Source organism: Rattus norvegicus, chromosome 9 (genome assembly GCF_036323735.1).
Source record: "Rattus norvegicus strain BN/NHsdMcwi chromosome 9, GRCr8, whole genome shotgun sequence".
Taxonomy (NCBI): domain Eukaryota; kingdom Metazoa; phylum Chordata; class Mammalia; order Rodentia; family Muridae; genus Rattus; species Rattus norvegicus.
The window spans coordinates 78770061-78787048 of NC_086027.1; the positions used below are offsets into that span (position 1 = coordinate 78770061).

The 16988-nt window shown below is 40.9% G+C and overlaps 1 protein-coding gene across 10 annotated transcripts in view; it reads left to right on the forward strand.

Annotated features, from left to right (window-relative positions):
* Positions 1–12535: 12535 nt before the first annotated feature.
* Positions 12536–16988, forward strand: part of Spag16 (sperm associated antigen 16) — a 919670-nt gene continuing 915217 nt past the window's right edge. For 9 of the 10 annotated variants that reach the window (XR_005488954.2, XR_005488955.2, XR_010054628.1 and 6 more), the window contains exon 1: positions 12536–12774. Coding sequence is in view for 7 of the 10 variants with exons in the window: in XM_063267621.1 (XP_063123691.1) it covers positions 12651–12774 (124 nt within the window). In the remaining 3 variants the exon portion in view is untranslated. The remainder of the gene's footprint in view (positions 12775–16988) is intronic. The other variant, NM_001401616.1, reaches the window with a different exon arrangement.

The window sequence follows — 16988 nt, forward strand, 5'->3', positions numbered from 1 at the left end:
AACCCAATCACAGAAAGACATACATGGTATGCACTCATTGATAAGTGGCTATTAGCCCAAATGCTTGAATTACCCTAGATCCCTAGAACAAACGAAACTCAAGACGGATGATCAAAATGTGAATGCTTCACTCCTTCTTTAAATGAGGAAAAAGAATACCCTTGGCAGGGAAGGGAGAGGCAAAGATTAAAACAGAGACTGAAGGAACACCCATTCAGAGCCTGCCCCACATGTGGCCCATACATATACAGCCACCCAATTAGACAAGATGGACGAAGCAAAGAAGTGCAGACCGACAGGAGCCGGATGTAGATCGCTCCTGAGAGACACAGCCAGAATACAGCAAATACAGAGGCGAATGCCAGCTGCAAACCACTGAACTGAGAATAGGTCCCCCGTTGAAGGAATCAGAGAAAGAACTGGAAAAGCTTGAAGGGGCTCGAGACCCCATATGTACAACAATGCCAAGCAACCAGAGCTTCCAGGGACTAAGCCACTACCTAAAGACTATACATGGACTGACCCTGGACTCTGACCTCATAGATAGCAATGAATATCCTAGTAAGAGCACCAGTGGAAGGGAAGCCCTGGGTCCTGCTAAGACTGAACCCCCAGTGAACTAGACTGTTGGGGGGAGGGCGGCAATGGGGGGAGGGTTGGGAGGGGAACACCCATAGGGAAGGGGAGGGGGAGGGGGATGTTTGCCCGGAAACCGGGAAAGGGAATAACACTCGAAATGTATATAAGAAATACTCAAGTTAATAAAAAAAAAGAATGAGGATTATGAGTTTTGTAGGCAAATCGAAGCAACTAGAAAATATCATCTTGAGTGAGGAATCTCAGATCCAAAAGGACACGCATGGCATCTACTCACTAACAAGTGGATATTAACCAAAAATGTGCAGAATCCCCAGGATATGATCCATCCTCAGAACTCAAGAAAGTTAACAGGCTGAAGGGCCCAAGTGAGGATGTTTCAATCCCACTTGGGTAGGAGAATCACAATCGTGGGGCAGGGGTGGAGGTAGGGACCTGGGTGAGAGAGGGGACAGGAGTGGGGAAGAGGGTAACATGATCAGGTAATGGTGGTGAGAACAGGACTGAAGCCCTGAGGGCCAGCAGAAAGAATGGAAACAGGTGACCTCAGGAGGTGGAGGGGGGTGTTCTAGAATGTGTCAAGGACCTGGGAGGTAAGAGAATCTCAGGACTCAAAGAGATGAGGCATAAATGGCATGCCCTTCACTGAGGAGAGTTGACTTGTAGAGTCTACCACCAGTAGAAAGACATGGCATCAAGTGGAGGGATGGTTTGCCTTCCAACAGTCAAAAAATCTGATTCAGAATTATTCCTTTCTGAAAGAACTGCAGGGACAAAAATGGAGAAGAGCCTAAGAAAAAGGAGGTCCAGTGACAGCTCCACATTGGGATCCAGCTCAAGGAGAGGCCCCAAGGCCGAACTGAAGCTATGGTGTGCTTACCAACAGGGTCCTATCATGACTGCACCCTGAAAGGCCCAACAAGCAGCTGAAAGGGTCAGATGCAGATACTTACACCCAACCAATGAACAGAAGCTGCTGACCCCTGTGGTTGAATTAGGGAAAGGTTGGAAGAAGCTGAGAAGGAGGGCCACCCTATAGGAAGACCAGCAGTCTCAACTAACCAGGACCGCTGGGATATGTCAGACACTGAGCCACCAACCAGGCAGCATACAGCAGCTGATATAAGGCCCCCAACACAAATACAGCAAAGGACTGCCTGGTCTGGACTCAGTCAGAGTAGATGGACCTAACTTGGAGACAGGGTAGGGGGATGGAGAGGGAGGTGGGAAGTGTAGAAATGTGGAATATTTGGATGGTGGACACGGAGGGGAATAAAGTCTGGACTAAAGAATTAAAAATAAAAATAAAAATCTTCCCAGCCCCCCCCCCAAAAAACATAAACAAGGTAAAAAAAATAGTTAATAGCCATGTAGCAGGTAACATGACATGAGCATTTGGAATCATCACTTAGTAAACCCTGACTTGAATCTTTTCTGCTTCTTTGCTATTTATTTGCTAATTTATAGTATAATGAGAGGAAGTGGTCACTGTAGCTATATTTATTATAAATGAGCTACAACAGGAAATTAAATAGCATTTAATTTTCAGAGGACACTACTTAAATTTAGTCACTATTAAATAAGTCAAGTGAAATTAAGGACTAGAGAGTGCTTCAAGGGACAGAATAAAGATTTTAATCAAAGAAGTCACCACACTGACCGAAAGCTACATGCAAAATACTTAAGTGAGGAGATCCTTGTTCAATCTCTTCAAAAGAGATAGAAGTATCCTCACAGTATTCAGACTGCTTTAAATAGAAGTGCTTCAGTGTATAAAGACAAAACCTGATTGGGCAAACATAAAATAACATCGAGCAGATGGATACGCCCACTATGTTTTAGAATAGTGACATCATTAAGCAGTCGTCTCATCCAAGATTCATGTGTAAATTTCACTGGTATCAGCCAGAATCCTAAGGGTGGAGAGAAACCTTTATGAAAAAGATTAAAATTCATTATCTGAAAAAAAATCTAGGAAAAACATTCAAAAGGAAAAAAGAACTTGACTTTCCAGATATCAGAACATGCAAATTGTCAAAAATCATTGAGCACAAATTAATGTGGCATTTCTATGGATCTAGTAAACAGATTAAAGGAATGCTTAAATTTTTCACAACAGTCTCCGGATTAAATAAAAATTGTTGTAGTAATTTTATCAAATGAGAAAGTAAAGTTGTTTCTAAAACAATTTCTGCTATTGCTGGCTTGCTACCTGGGGTAAGTGGGGTCTACATCATCTTTTACCCAAAAGGTGCATTAAAATGCTAACATGAAAAATAAAATCCAAAAAATTTGCAAGAATATCAAGGAAGGTATTTATATGGCCTAAGCTTTGGCAAGGTATTATTAAGATCATAAGTCCTGAAGATGTATGAGAAAATATAGATATAACTGACTGAAACTTTCTTTTGAAAAATATATCCAAATCAATAACAATTTTTTAAATGTTTGCAATAGAATTTATAGGTGTAGGCTTATGATAGTGCCACAAGTTTAGGAATCATGGGCTGGAAAGAAGGATCAGAGGTGAAGAACACTGACTGCTCTTCCAGAGGTCCTGAGTTCAAATCCCAGCAACCACATGGTGGCTCACAACCATCTGTAATGGTATCTGATGCCCTCTGCTGGTGTGTCTGAAGATAGCAACAGTGTACTCACATGAAATAAGTTAATAAATCATAAAAAATTAGAAAACATGAAAACAAAGACTAAAAGATAATTTTAAATAATCTACATTAAGTAGCAATAAGCATAAAATGACAATAACTTTGCCATTTGTATTATTTAATTATATCATAGAAATCTGTTAAAATTAAAGTTGCATATATGTGGATTTTTTTTGTTGTTGTTGCAGCAGTGCTCATGGTTACATTACATGGGAAGATTAAATACAGTTTCTTTTGTATCAGAAAATTAAAAAAATCTACTATGACATAAGTTTTTAAATTCAAATTGCACTTGAAATATAAAGCACTTTTTTGTAATTAAGAAAAAGAAAAAAGTGAAAAGGCAATGTCACAACTATGTAAAACATACTCCTTTTTACATATGGGTTCTGTGAAACACAAAGGCTCTGTGGTAGATGCCATGCAGGAGGAGCTGCAGTGGGTGAGTGAGGTTCTTGCAGGGGGGCCCACAGTTTGTCGCAGGATGAATCTCAGAGAGGCACATCCCCAGGCAGGGCAGAGTGGTAGTGGTCGTCTCTGGAGTGCTTCTTGCTGCTTCTGTGCCTTCCCATGTTTTTCTGTGCTATATTTCTCCTGTATCTCGCATGGTGCAAATGGGCATGGGGAGACCCTCACTGCCTGTAGTCTGGTATGGTTGTTTCATGGGAGAACCCCCCCACTCTATTGGGCAATTTTCCTGCAGAACAAGAAGATGAACTTTCATAGAATAATAATGCTGTTTATATGATTAAATGACTTTTGCAGAATTTCTGATTCAATTTAAATAGTTTTATGAAGTTAGGGTAGTTGATAAGGAAGATTCAGGATATGGTATAGATGGATTTGCCAGGAAAATACAGTGCAGATAGAACTCAGAGTAGAATGTGCCACCCTTTGGAGAGCAGTGAAGGCTGTACAGGCTGGAAAAGGAACACAGTGAGCTCCCATGCATAGTTATACTTGTGGAAAGGGGAACAGGATTGAGACAGGTTTTTTGTTTTTTTGCTTTTAAATTCACTCTAAGATTCCCCCACCTCCTACCTCCCAAGGTCACCTGTTTCCATTCTTTCTGCTGGCCCTCAGGGCTTCAGTCCTGCTCTCCCCACCAATACCTGATCATGTTCCTCTCTCCCCTCCCTGTCCCCTCTCCTGCCCAGGTCCCTCCCTCCACCCCTGCCCCCACCCCCTGTCCCCATGATTGTGATTGCTTTCTTCTCCCTCCCAAGTGGGATTGAAGCATCCTCACTTGGGTTCTTCTGCTTATTAATTTTCTTGAGTTCTGTGGATGGATCATATCCTGGGGATTCTGTGCTTTTTTTTTTTGGCTATTATCGACTTATTAGTGGGTGCATGTCCTTTTCAGTCTGTGTTACCTCACTCAGGATGATATTTTCTAGTTCCATCCATTTCCCTACAAAACTCATAATGTCCTCCTTCTTAATAGCCGAGTAGTATTCCATTGTGTAAATGAATCACATACTCTGTATCCATCCTTCTGTTGTGGGACATCTAGGCTGTGTCCCTTTTCTGGCTATCACAAGTAAGACTGCTGTGAACAGAGTGGAGCACATGCTTTGTGGCATGGTGGGACATCTTTTGAGTATATGCTGGGTTCTCAGGTAGTGCAATGTCCACTTTTCTGAGGAACCACCAGACTGATTTCCAGAGTGGTTGTACCAGCTTGCAATCCCACCACCAGTGGAGGAGTGTTTCTCTTTCTCCATATCCTTGCCAGCATCTGCTGTTCCCTGAGTTTTTGACCTTAGCCATTCTGATTGGTGTGAGGTGGAATCTCAGGGTTGTTTTGATTTGCATTTCCCTGGGGACTAAGGACTTTGAACATTTCTTCAGTGTTTCTCAGCCATTTGAGATTGACCTTAGATAAAATGACCTACAGTGGAGAGAGGGAACTTGTAGAATCCACCTCCAGTAGAAAGACAGGGCATTAAGTGGAGGGATGAACAAAAATGGAGAAGAGACTGAGGGAAAGGAGGTCAAGTAACAGGCTTAACTTGGGATCCAGCTCAAGGAGAGACCCCAAGGCTGAACATTATTACTGATGCTATGGAGTGCTTACAAACAGGGGTCCTATCATGACTGCCCTTAAATAGGACCAACAAGCAGCTGAAAGAGTCAGATGCAGATACTTACACCCAACCAGTGGACAGAAGATGGGGACCCTTGTGGTTGAATTAGGAAAATGATGGAAGAAGCTGAGGAGGAGGGCGACCCCATAGGAAGACCAGCATCTCAACTAACCCGGACCCCTGAGATCTCTCAGACACTGAGCCATCAGCCAGGCAGCATACACCAGCTGTTATGAGGCACTGGACACATATACAGCAGAGGACTGCCTGGTCTGGCCTCAGTGACAGAAGATGCACCTAACCCTGGAGAGACTTGAGGTCCTAGGGAGTGGGGAGGTCTGGGGGCATGGGAGTGGGGATGGGTGAGGACATCCTCTTGAAGACGGGGCAGGAGGTATGGGATGAGGAACATTTGGAGGGCAGATAGGGAGGGGGATAACTGGACTGTTAAAAGGTTAATAATAATATTAATATTAATAATAATAATGTAATAATAATAATAATAATAATAATAGGAAATGTAGGGAGTCTGTTTCCTTACGTTAAATGTCATTTACACTTTGTTTTTGTGAGGTACGTCTCACAGCATCTCTTTCTATCTCCCTTTGATAGCTGGCTTTTTCTTTTCAAATTTTGATGATCTGTACAGAAGGGATTAGTCTTCTGCATGGCCTCATTTACTGACATTACAATTTCTTGTCTTCTCATTTGTATTTTGAGTTCAGTTGAGGTTTTGTTTTCAATCCTTATTGAGTCCAATGTGTTTTTTCATCACTAGGATTTTAAATCACAGCTGTTGAAAAGATTTTCTACTCTGAGATTGTAAATCTGGCCCACTGGTCACCTTTTTACCTCTCTTTGTGTTTTAAAATGAAAAAGCTACTTTGAGTAAAAAAAATATCACTCTAGGTTTGGTCTGAGTTCCTTGGTTACATGGTTATCTAAGGATGTGGTCACACGTTTCTGTGTGCACCATGAGAAGGCAGGGTTATGGATAAGGAGTAAATGATCCTATCATGAGAATAAGAACAGAGAACAGATGAGTAGCCAGATCTGCTGAATAAGGTTACAAACAGTAAGATAAAAAATAAATGGTTTGTTTCTTGGTAAATACAAACTAGCATAGATTAAAAACTAGCTATAATAGATTCAGCTTGCTTAAACTTTGTTAATCAATGACAAAGAATTATTGCCTTGAGTTTAGGATTTCTGGAAATCATAGGATGAATTTGTGGAAAGATGGGAACAGTTCAGTTAGCTGTGGGTTTCATTCATTGTATATGTATATGCATATGTATATGCATATGTATATGCATATGTATATGTATATGTATATGTATATGTATATGCATATGTATATGTATATGTTTATGTATATGTATATGTATATGATGTATATGATGTATATGTATATGTGTATGTGTATGTATATGTACATGTGTATGCATATGTGTGTATGTGCACATGTATGTAAAGGTGTGTATATATATATAAAATCAGTAAACATGTGATTTCTCCTATGTAATGATTTTAATGTTTTGAAGAATATGTTTTTGTGGTGGTTGTTTTTGGAGAATATGCAACTTGTGGCTATGAAGTAATCTTTTGTACTTATGTAAAGAATTTTCGCTTAGGTAGGATAAAAAGGATAAAAGAATAAATTTAAAAAGAGGATTTAAGCTTGTTTAATGATAAGTCATGTGTGTGTTTGTGTGTGTGTGTGTGTGTGTGTGTGTGTGTGTGTGTGTCTGTCTGTCTGTTTCCCATTTCACCTGCCCCGGACAGAATTGTTTTGCTTCCTCAGAGAAAAATCTGCTGTGTGGTTACATGCAGACTCCACTCATCCTCTTCAGTGCCTGGCCTGCTGAAGCCAGACTCCTGCAGCTCTGAGATTTTTCACCCATTTGCAAACAAATTTAGCTTGTGTCAGTTTCGAAGATACAGAAGAAGATGTGAGTTTCATGGACCAGAAAGTAAGATCCAAATTACTTAGAAAGCTGCAAAAGCAGGAACATATTTGTGATAGTTTCCTACATGTGAAAAGGATGATGTGGAAGGTCTCATGACATCTGCACGGGCAGAGGCTTGCATTTATTGGGTAGAAACCAAGAGAAGATCAAGAGCCCTCCCTTTTTGGAGCAAGCAGGAAACATTACAGGATGCAGAAAATGAACTAGTCCTTTTTTTCCAGAGAGCAAGGACTTACGGGATAGGTAATCACGTGGTGACCTCCTCGACCTGCTGTCTTAGTTACTGTTCTGTTGCTGTGACAAAATTCGATGGCCAGAAGCAGCCATGGTAGAAAGAGTTTCTTTTGGTGTGGTGGTTTGATCATGCATGAGCCCAGTGAGTGAGTGACACTATTAGGAGGTGGGGCCTCATAGGAGGAAGTTTGTCACTGTGAGGGTGAACTTTGAGAGACCTTCTAGCTGAATGGAAACTGGTCATCTCCTATTTGCCTTCAGAACAAGATGGAGAACTCATCTCCTGCAGCACCTCGCCTGCCTTCATGCTGCCATGCTTCCGCCTTGATGATGGTAAACTGAACCTCTGACCTGAAGGCCAGTCCCGATCAAATGTTGTCCCTTACAATAATTGCCTTCATCCTGATGTCTATTCACAGCAAAGAAACCCTATGACACTTGGCTTACCATTTCACCTACCATGGGACACCTTCTTATTACATAGGTGATTAGAGAAACTGCACACAGGTCTGATAGCCTTGCCATCTAGGTCTAGCTCATTCTGCATGTATCTGAATGGACACAGAAGGACCATGTGTGCTGCATGTGAACATGGAGAAAAATATGAAAGAACATGTATAAGATAAATTGAAAAGATTGCATCTGAAATTATCACATATAGGTGATATGTGTGTGTGTGTATCTGCATTTATTTATAGTGTGTGTATATATATACATATATATATGCATTTATTTACAGTGGTATTTTCAACAAAGGGTAAGTTACAAATCCTCCAACATTTCTATACTGTTTGCTATGTGTATCCCATAAATAAAAACTGTACAGTCCCATTTGTAATCATGGCTGCCTCCAATTGACATCAGCTTGCAAAGAAAAACTCTGTTTTCACCAATGAGGTCTCCGTGGGTGTATTGTCCACACTCGGGGGTAGGTGCCATGCTCAGCAGTAGATAGCCGACACCAAGCAAGCAGGATGGCATTCTGCAGACTTCCTGTCTCCCATTGCTTTGTCTCCTTGTTGTTTCATTGTCTTACTGACGTTTTACTCGTATTTATGGTTCCCATTTTTGTGTTTTTATGAATTCGTTTTTCTAATTGTTCTTCATAGGTTTTTCCACCTCTGTCATTTGTTTATTTAAGCATTTACTATTAACAGCATGTACTTAGATATTCATTTTCTACTTCGCCTTATATTAACTGGCTTATGAACTTCAACATTGGTCTCACTTTACCCATTGCAGCTCACTCATGGATGGTTGTATCCTTTAGATGTGGCCCATTATTGTGATTGTTCTATTTTTTATTTTCTTTTTAGCAGGAGAAACTTTTTTTTTCTTTCTGGTACTGTGGAATTTTCAGAGTCCTTTTGTACATTCTTGGGCAAGGCCTTGAGTGATCTATTTTCCCCATCTCATTTCTTTTAATTTGAAAGTACTGGGAACCAAATATTATATTTGAAATTAGAGGTTTTTTGTTTGTTTGTTTTGCTCTTTTTTTTCTTTTTCTGTAGCCAAAAAGAAATGAGATGTTCTTTTGGGTTAAGCCTGTGTCACATGTTTCTCACCACAGAGAACAGGGTAACATGGTGAAGGAATGTGGAAAGAATGGATTTTCAAATGGATGCTATTGCAAAAAGAAAAAAAAATGAAGTATATGGCCAAAAAATGGTAGTTTTTTTTCAGTACATTTGCTACTATTTCTATGGATTCAGAAATCCTAAAGCTGACTACCACTTACTGAAAAGTTTTGAAAGAAAAGAAAAAAAAAGCTACATGTATAAAAATATGCAACAATAAATGGCTTGGTCTGTATTGGTAGCAAATGAATGCTGGTATCTCTGAAAATTGAATTGTACTTTGCAACATATTTGCATGGGAGCATTTTCTGCTTTGAAACTATACACGTGCAACGTGTATTCATTGTCAGATTGCTTTCTGGTTTTGCTTTTAAAATGATTTCACTTCTGCATAAATGGCACATTTAGCCGGGGAAGAGATTACATTTGTTGTCCTTTGTAATTGTTGCTTCATTTTGCCTGTCTCCGCTGTTTTCCTTGTTTACCTCTTTCAGGAGCACAGTCAAAGCAAAAAGCAGTTTCCTGCTCATTCATCAAAATGCTCAGGCACTCAGCTCCCCCCCCCCCCATCAACCACCACTTTAAGGAAACATGTAAAAAATATATTAAAAAAACTATAGGATAAAAATATACCATAACTCACACCATTATTGTGTTCTCTCTCTTTCTCTCTCTCTCTCTCTCTCTCTCCCCCCCTAAATATATATATATATAAAATATATATATAAATATATATAAATATATATATATATAAAATATATATTAATATATAAATTTTAATTTATATATTAAAATATAGTTTTTAATATATAAATATATAATTTAATATATAAATATATAAAATATAGTTTTTAAATATTGCGTTTATTTACCATGTGGGTGTGTTCCAGGCTTTATGAATATGTAGAGGTCAGAAGACAACTTGAGGATCAGCTCTCTCCTTCTGCTATGTGGGCATCCTGTTAGAAAGGTTTACCCACCCCCTGTGAATTAAAGCAGCCTTTGCAGAGGAGCAAGGCAGCTTTCAAATGCATTCTGTGCCAAGACATAGCACTTCTAAGAGAGCAGCAGTCAGCACAAACTTCAACTGAAGTCGGCAAGCATTATCTTTGTCATGTTAAGATATTTTTAAATTAAATTGTTCTTTAAAACATTTTTATCCACTGTAGCTATCAAACGGCTTACACAGTTAAATGCCCAATTTCTTTTCATTTGGATTTTTCAAAGCTTTAATGATCAGGCCTATATAGGACATACTTTCAGTGTAATTGTGTGACACATCTTGGGTGACTTTAAAATTTGAAATCTATTACATGGAGGTAAATAGATTAGCAACTCAGTTATTACCTCGGTCATTTGGAAACTTGCAATAACGGACTCATATTTTTGGTGTGTCTCTGTGTGTAAAATATCTCTTTTCTCACCTTTTGATGAGGATGTATAGCTTCTTCACCACACACAGTTAATACTGACTGAACTTCATACTTCAGGACTCTGTTAAACCATTTCTTATGTTCAAGCGCTGGCCACATCTAAAAGAATACGTCTAAAAGAATTATGCCTTACTAATATCAATTTCTATATATTAAATTTGGGCTTGTCACACTCACAATATTTTAAGCACATTTTAATCTGCATTTCTTACTGGAAATACCTGGTATATAGAAATGATGGTATGAATCTTTATATATTTTACTTTTCATTTTTCCATTACTTTTTATATCTAGTCAGTCAGCTCTTATATGTCGTTGTTATAAGAGAACAGGAAGCAGTAGTCCAAAGAACCTAATTATTACTAAGGAAGAGCTTAAAACTGTCTGTAAAAGAGGAGACATTGCATTCAAAGACAGCAGACTTTGTAGCAGACAAAGTAAACCTTAGAGTTCCAAGGGACAGTCCTCCAAGGGTCTCACATTTCTGCTTCTCCTTCTAGGCGCCAGCAGTGCATGGCCCTGGCCACTCCTCACTTGGGCCACTTTTCAGGTTCAGTTTACAGCTAACTACCTAGATGTAAGTCAGTGGATTCCCCATTTTCAGAATTCCTCTTCTGGATTTTTGCTTCTTGGCATTTAATAAGCACTCAAAATGTTTAATGTGAGCAAAAGACAGCGACTCTTGAACTGTTCAGATATCATTGTGACCTTTATTCTAAAACTCAAAACCAAGTTTAATAGAAACAGCTCGTATTTCTTAGTGCTGTCCGCTCCGGGTTCCTAATGCCCCGGCGATTTATAGCTAACAACAACGCTTTGAGGCAGGTGACATTATCCTCGGTTTACAAATGTGGAGACAGGCTGTGTAGACACGGTTAGCGGTAGCGATGTGGCTGTAGATAGGAAGTAATAGAAACGAATTTCTACACTTAGGTTCTTATTCACACCCCGCCCCCCGCCCCAGGACGTTACCAGTTTTTTTTTTTAATTAAATAAATCAGAGCTTTTATATAGTTATCAACAAGAGTTCATCAAGGAATGTATAATAAAAACAGAATCTGAAAGATGGTCTTAGTGATGCCTATATACATACACTATATAAACCAGAAATTCCTATCACAGCAATGAGACACATGACTGGAAAAATTAGTCAATTCTGACCCCCCCTTCTTGTCCCCCTCTCTGTTCCTTCTTCTCTTTCCCCCTTTCATCTCCTCCCTCCCCTTCCTCCCTGCCCCCTTCTCTCAGAGGAAGCTCATTAGCTCTTATTCCCTATTCCAAGTATCACCTATTAAACTTTATGTTAGGGTCATAGGTAGCTCATAATTTTTTTATGGATGTGAGATTACCTCAGCAAAAATCAATGGTATAATTCAATATGACTGGGACTATTCCAAGTCCGTGTGTATGAAGCCACGGTCAAAACAGATGTCACATAAACGAACTAAAGGATTGCTAGAAAGGGTGTGATAAGGATGAGCACCGTCGTTGTTCATTGCTAAGGGTCTAAGGAGCATCTGGCAGCTTCTCAATAATGGTTCCTAGAACTTTCCCCACTTCCTCTAGAAATACAGAGACAAGTACCCCCTCTCCCTTCTTAAGTCTGTCTTCCCCAGGAAACATTTGGGGTTCTCTACACATCTGAAAATTGAGGACCAGCATTTGGCATGTGGTAGACAAGAGAAAAGGAAACCAATAAAGAAAAAAGAAGTCGCAACGAATGGCATTAAAGCAAAAATAAAACAAAAAGATCAAAACACCAAAAAACAAAACAAAACACTCCAAACCAACCAACCAAAAACCCAAACAAACAAAAGGAAAACCAAAACACCCAAACAAGTAGCTTGTGTAAATGTAATTTGAGCCCCTGGTTCCTGTTTTCTAGTCTGCTCTTCAAGCTTCCTAGGGCGCCTGGGGTTCCTAGGGCGCCTGGGGTAACTAGGCAACGCGTTGCTATAGTAACTGCGGACGCGCAGAGGGCTTGACCCTGGTCCTCAGGTGCTGAGCTAGTCCCGGGTAGGGGTCCCGGGATCTCGCGAGAGTTGCGACGCCAGTCGGAGGGGCACAGAGAGGCGCGGTTGCAGGCATGGCTGCTCCTTCTGGGGTCCCGCCGATGCGGGTGTTGGAAGAGCTGGGCATTAACTTGTCACCCACGGGCGAGGTGACAGAGACAGAGGCAGTGGCCGCCGAGGGCGCCTACTACCTGGAGCGTATCCTTCTGGTGGCCCCCCGGGCGGGCCGGTGACTGACGGGGCCGGCGTAGGAGCTTCCTGTCGGGGCGCCTGTGGACCCCATCTGATGGAGTGTCAGTGGGACCTCCAGGTGGGGTCCTTGCCAGCCCAGCCCTGTCCCAGCAGTCCGCTGAAGCCATTTTAGGAGGGGAAGCCTTCCAGGGCCATGTAATTTACACACACACACACACACACACACACACACACACACACACACACACACACACACACACACACACCCTCAGCATACCTTCATATTAACTTCCATCAGATGTTGACATATTAAGGGGAAACTGTATGTATCTGGGCCTTAGAGAATGGATGCCCAGACTGCACCTATGGTCTTCTACCAGGTCCAATTGTCGTAAATAATGGTAATTTCTCTCCACAGCGATGCCTACCTTTCTCTGTAGTTTTGGTTTTGGTTATTTAGTGGTGGCACTGATAATACCCTGCTGCCCGCACACTGGACTAGTAAATATTAGGGGAGTGAGCTGGCAAATGCAACAGATCATGATGAGCAGTTATGAATGAAGGTGCCAGAAAAAATGAATGTGTATAATTAGGTTCACTATTTTTTTTTTTTTTTGGTAAGGCTTTTAGCCTTCCCTTCTCTAGGTAGGTAAATTAATTATTCTGGATTAATGTTCAGCGTTTGTAAATTAGAGTCACATAATTTTTTTCTTCCAGTAGATATGAAAGATGGCTATCTATAAAGATGTCCAAGACACTAAAAATTTCCCATTATTACTGTTATTATTACTATTAAACAGTGATCCATTTGGGGAAGTTTAGTAGGCTCAGTTAAGCAGAAAATACGTCGTATTTTACTGGATAAAATGATTTTTACAGGAGTTAAGTCTTGAAATCAATTTGAAAAAAAAGTGGTTTGCCTTAGTGTCATAAATGAGTCTATATAATCTGTTTCAGAATGTTCCCTTTAAAGTTAAAAAAATAGTTCATATTATTATGTCTAATTTCATCTGCACCTAGTATAAAGGTTTCTAGTGTCCTTCCTACTGAATTCCAACAAAACATTTATAATTTTTTTCATGAAAATGATTTTTCTAGACCAAATGTAGTTATTAACATGAGATTAACTGAAATTTTGAAGATGTATTTTTAAAATAAACCTAAAATTCTAATACAATAAAACTTCAAACAAAATCAGATTTATGGAAATTTCCACAACACTGAATTAAAACAGTAACATATTTCAGTTTACACACCCATTTTTAAAAATTTAACATCTTTTCATGAGGTCTATTTTAATCATGTTATTCCCTTTCCCCCAACGTCTCCCAGATCCTGCCCTCTCCCTCCCCATCCAATTCTATGGTCCCCCCAAACAGAAACGATAACAAGAAAAAAAAGAAGAACCTACTAGGAAGGAAAACACAGCACCCCACAAATAGTAAACCCCACAAATGAAGTAACTGTAGTGACTGGTATTGGCAAAAGATACCCCAAGTCCGAGTTCTTAGCGCAAAGGAGATTTATTTGACCCAGTAGGATAAAGGACAGGGAATAAAGGACAAAGACAGGCAATAGAGGACAAGAGAAGGGGAGAAGGGGTATTCATCTCCAGACAGGTGCAGGGGCAGGAGGGATAGAGAAAGGAGTGCCTCCTGATAGAGAGGAGACAGATGAGGCTCCCTGGCAGATGGCAGTTTAGAGAGGTTCAAGGGGAAACCGTGTGTCAGGATGAGGTGTTTAGTTTTGATTTGGCTTGTGTAGGTGAGTCAAAGGGGCGTTTCATTGATGGACCTCAGTGCTTTGGTGTATCTTGGTAATCAGTCTTAGGAGGAGAAAGGGGCCAAATAAAGGGATCCACCTTGCTGGCCAGCTTCAGAAATGAAAACTAATGGTGTGTATCAAGGGCATGGAGAAGGGCAAGGCCTGCCCAAGTCTTGTAGGCCATGCCCCACCTTGCTAGAGTTCTTCCAAAAGACATTGGCAAAAGACCAATAAGACAGAAATGCTAAATAGCAATAAAACGAAATGAAACAAAATGTCCACAAACATTGAGTTGATATTGTGTTTTTCAGCTACTCAGGGGCATTAGACCTGATCTGGGATGTAGAATGTGGTGTCACCCAGTGGCACAACTGGAGAAGACTAACTGTCCTTTCACCAAGTGGTATCAGTGTAGTTATCTTCTTAGGGTTGGGACCCTCTGCCTACTTCCCCTCCCCGTGGTGGAACTTTATCCTCAGCTGGCCTGAACCTGTATAGTCTTCTGTGTTTGGGCACGCTCTTTGGGAGTCTCTATGACAAAATGTTTTAAATCACAGTTGCAAATGTAAGCAAATCTAAGCTTCAAGATTTTATTATCAAGTTCATTAATTATCTAGTGTCTACGCTTTTCTTCCATCTCTTCATGGTTGGCTGATTACTATTTCATGTTTCAACTAAAGGATAGTCAGGGGAGAGCAAAGTCAAACATTTAACCAGTTGATTTTGCTATATTCAGAGTTCAGGGAAGAGATTTAGTCATGGGAGAGGCTTTAACTCCTAGTCAAAATGAAGTTTCGGGATTAATTTCTAATGTCAATTATCCTTGTGTCCCTGGGCTCTCTTCTGTGCATAATTAGGAATTGACAGTACAATATTATTTGACATTGTTTTGTAAGGCAATTATGATGGTTGTGGAAGTGAGACTTTCTAGGGTTTAAAGTCTGTGGCCCTCAGGCTACTTCAGTGCCTAATAAGAATTATAGTATGCATAAGTGAATCAGAACTCCAGTGTCCTTTATCCTGCTTATATATGTAGTCACCTCTAATTGAGTGCACTTGCCTGAGATTTCCCTTCTGGTATACTCCTGGTACTAGATAATGACCTGCCAGTGTTGAAAAAGGCCTCTGGGAAAGGTTCACTTGAATTCTCTAGGAAATCATCTCCTACCCTTCTTAAACATTCAGACAACAGGGAGCACGTATAGACTAACGTTGCTCAAGCCAGACACAAAAGCTGGACTCATAATGGACTCATAGTTTCTGTTGTACAGACTAATTTTATGTCAACTTGACAGAAGCTAAAGTCATCTGAGAGGAGGAAACCTCAACTAAGAAAATGCTTCCACAAGATTAGGTTGTAGGCAAGACTGTAGGGTCCTTTGTTTCTTGGATGGTGATTGATGGAAGACGGTCCACCCCATTGTGGGTGGTGCCATCTCTGGACTGGTAGTCCTGGGTCCTATAACAAAGCAGGTGAGCAAGCCAGAGGGAGCAAGCCAGTAAGTAGCATCCTTCAAGGCATCTGTATCAGCTCCTGCCTCCTGGTTCCGGCCCTGTGTGACCTCCTGTGTCTACTTCCTTTGATGCTGAACAGTGTGGAAGTAAAAGGCAAATAAACCCTTTCTCCCCGAACGTGCTTTTGATCATAGTGTTTCCTCGCAGCAATAGAAACCCTAAGACAGTCGTCAGCTTGGAATTTATGGAAAGAGGAACCTCAGTCGTCAGCTTGGAATTTATGGAAAGAGGAACCTCAGTTGCAGAACTGTCTAGATCGGTTATCCTGTGGCCATGTCTCCACATTTCCTGCCTTCCTTCCTGCCTTCCTTCCTGCCTGCCTGCCTTCCTTCCTTCCTTCCTGCCTTCCTTCCTTCCTTCCTTCCTGCCTTCCTTCCTGCCTTCCTGCCTTCCTTCCTGCCTTCCTTCCTTCCTTCCTGCCTGCCTGCCTTCCTTCCTGCCCTTCCTTCCTTCCTTCCTTCCTTCCTTCCTTCCTCCTTTTTCTTCCTTCCCTTCCCTCCCCTTCCTCCCCTTTTCTCCCCCTCTCTTCCTATCTATCTTCTTTGTTTTCTTTTGAAACAGGGTTTCTCTGAATGCATCTGGCTGTTCCGGAATTCACCAGGCTGGTCTCAAACTTACTGAGATCTGCCTGACACTGCCTCCTGAGAGCTGACAAAGGCATTTCTCATTTGCTAATTAATGCAGGCAGGCCCAGACCACTATGGTTCCTGCCAGCTCTAGGCCTGTGTGGCTAGGCTGTACAAGAAAGGTGGCTAAGCAAACCAGAAAACCAAGTTCATCAGCAGTCTTCCTCCTTGGTTTCTGCTTCATGCCACTTTGTTTCTTTTCTGCCTTCAAATAAAACCTTTCCTCCACTAATCGTGGGGTCAGTTCTTCATCACAGTAACAGAAGCAAATTGGGATGATTGGAAAACGCTTCTGTTAAAATGGCCCTCAGAGGT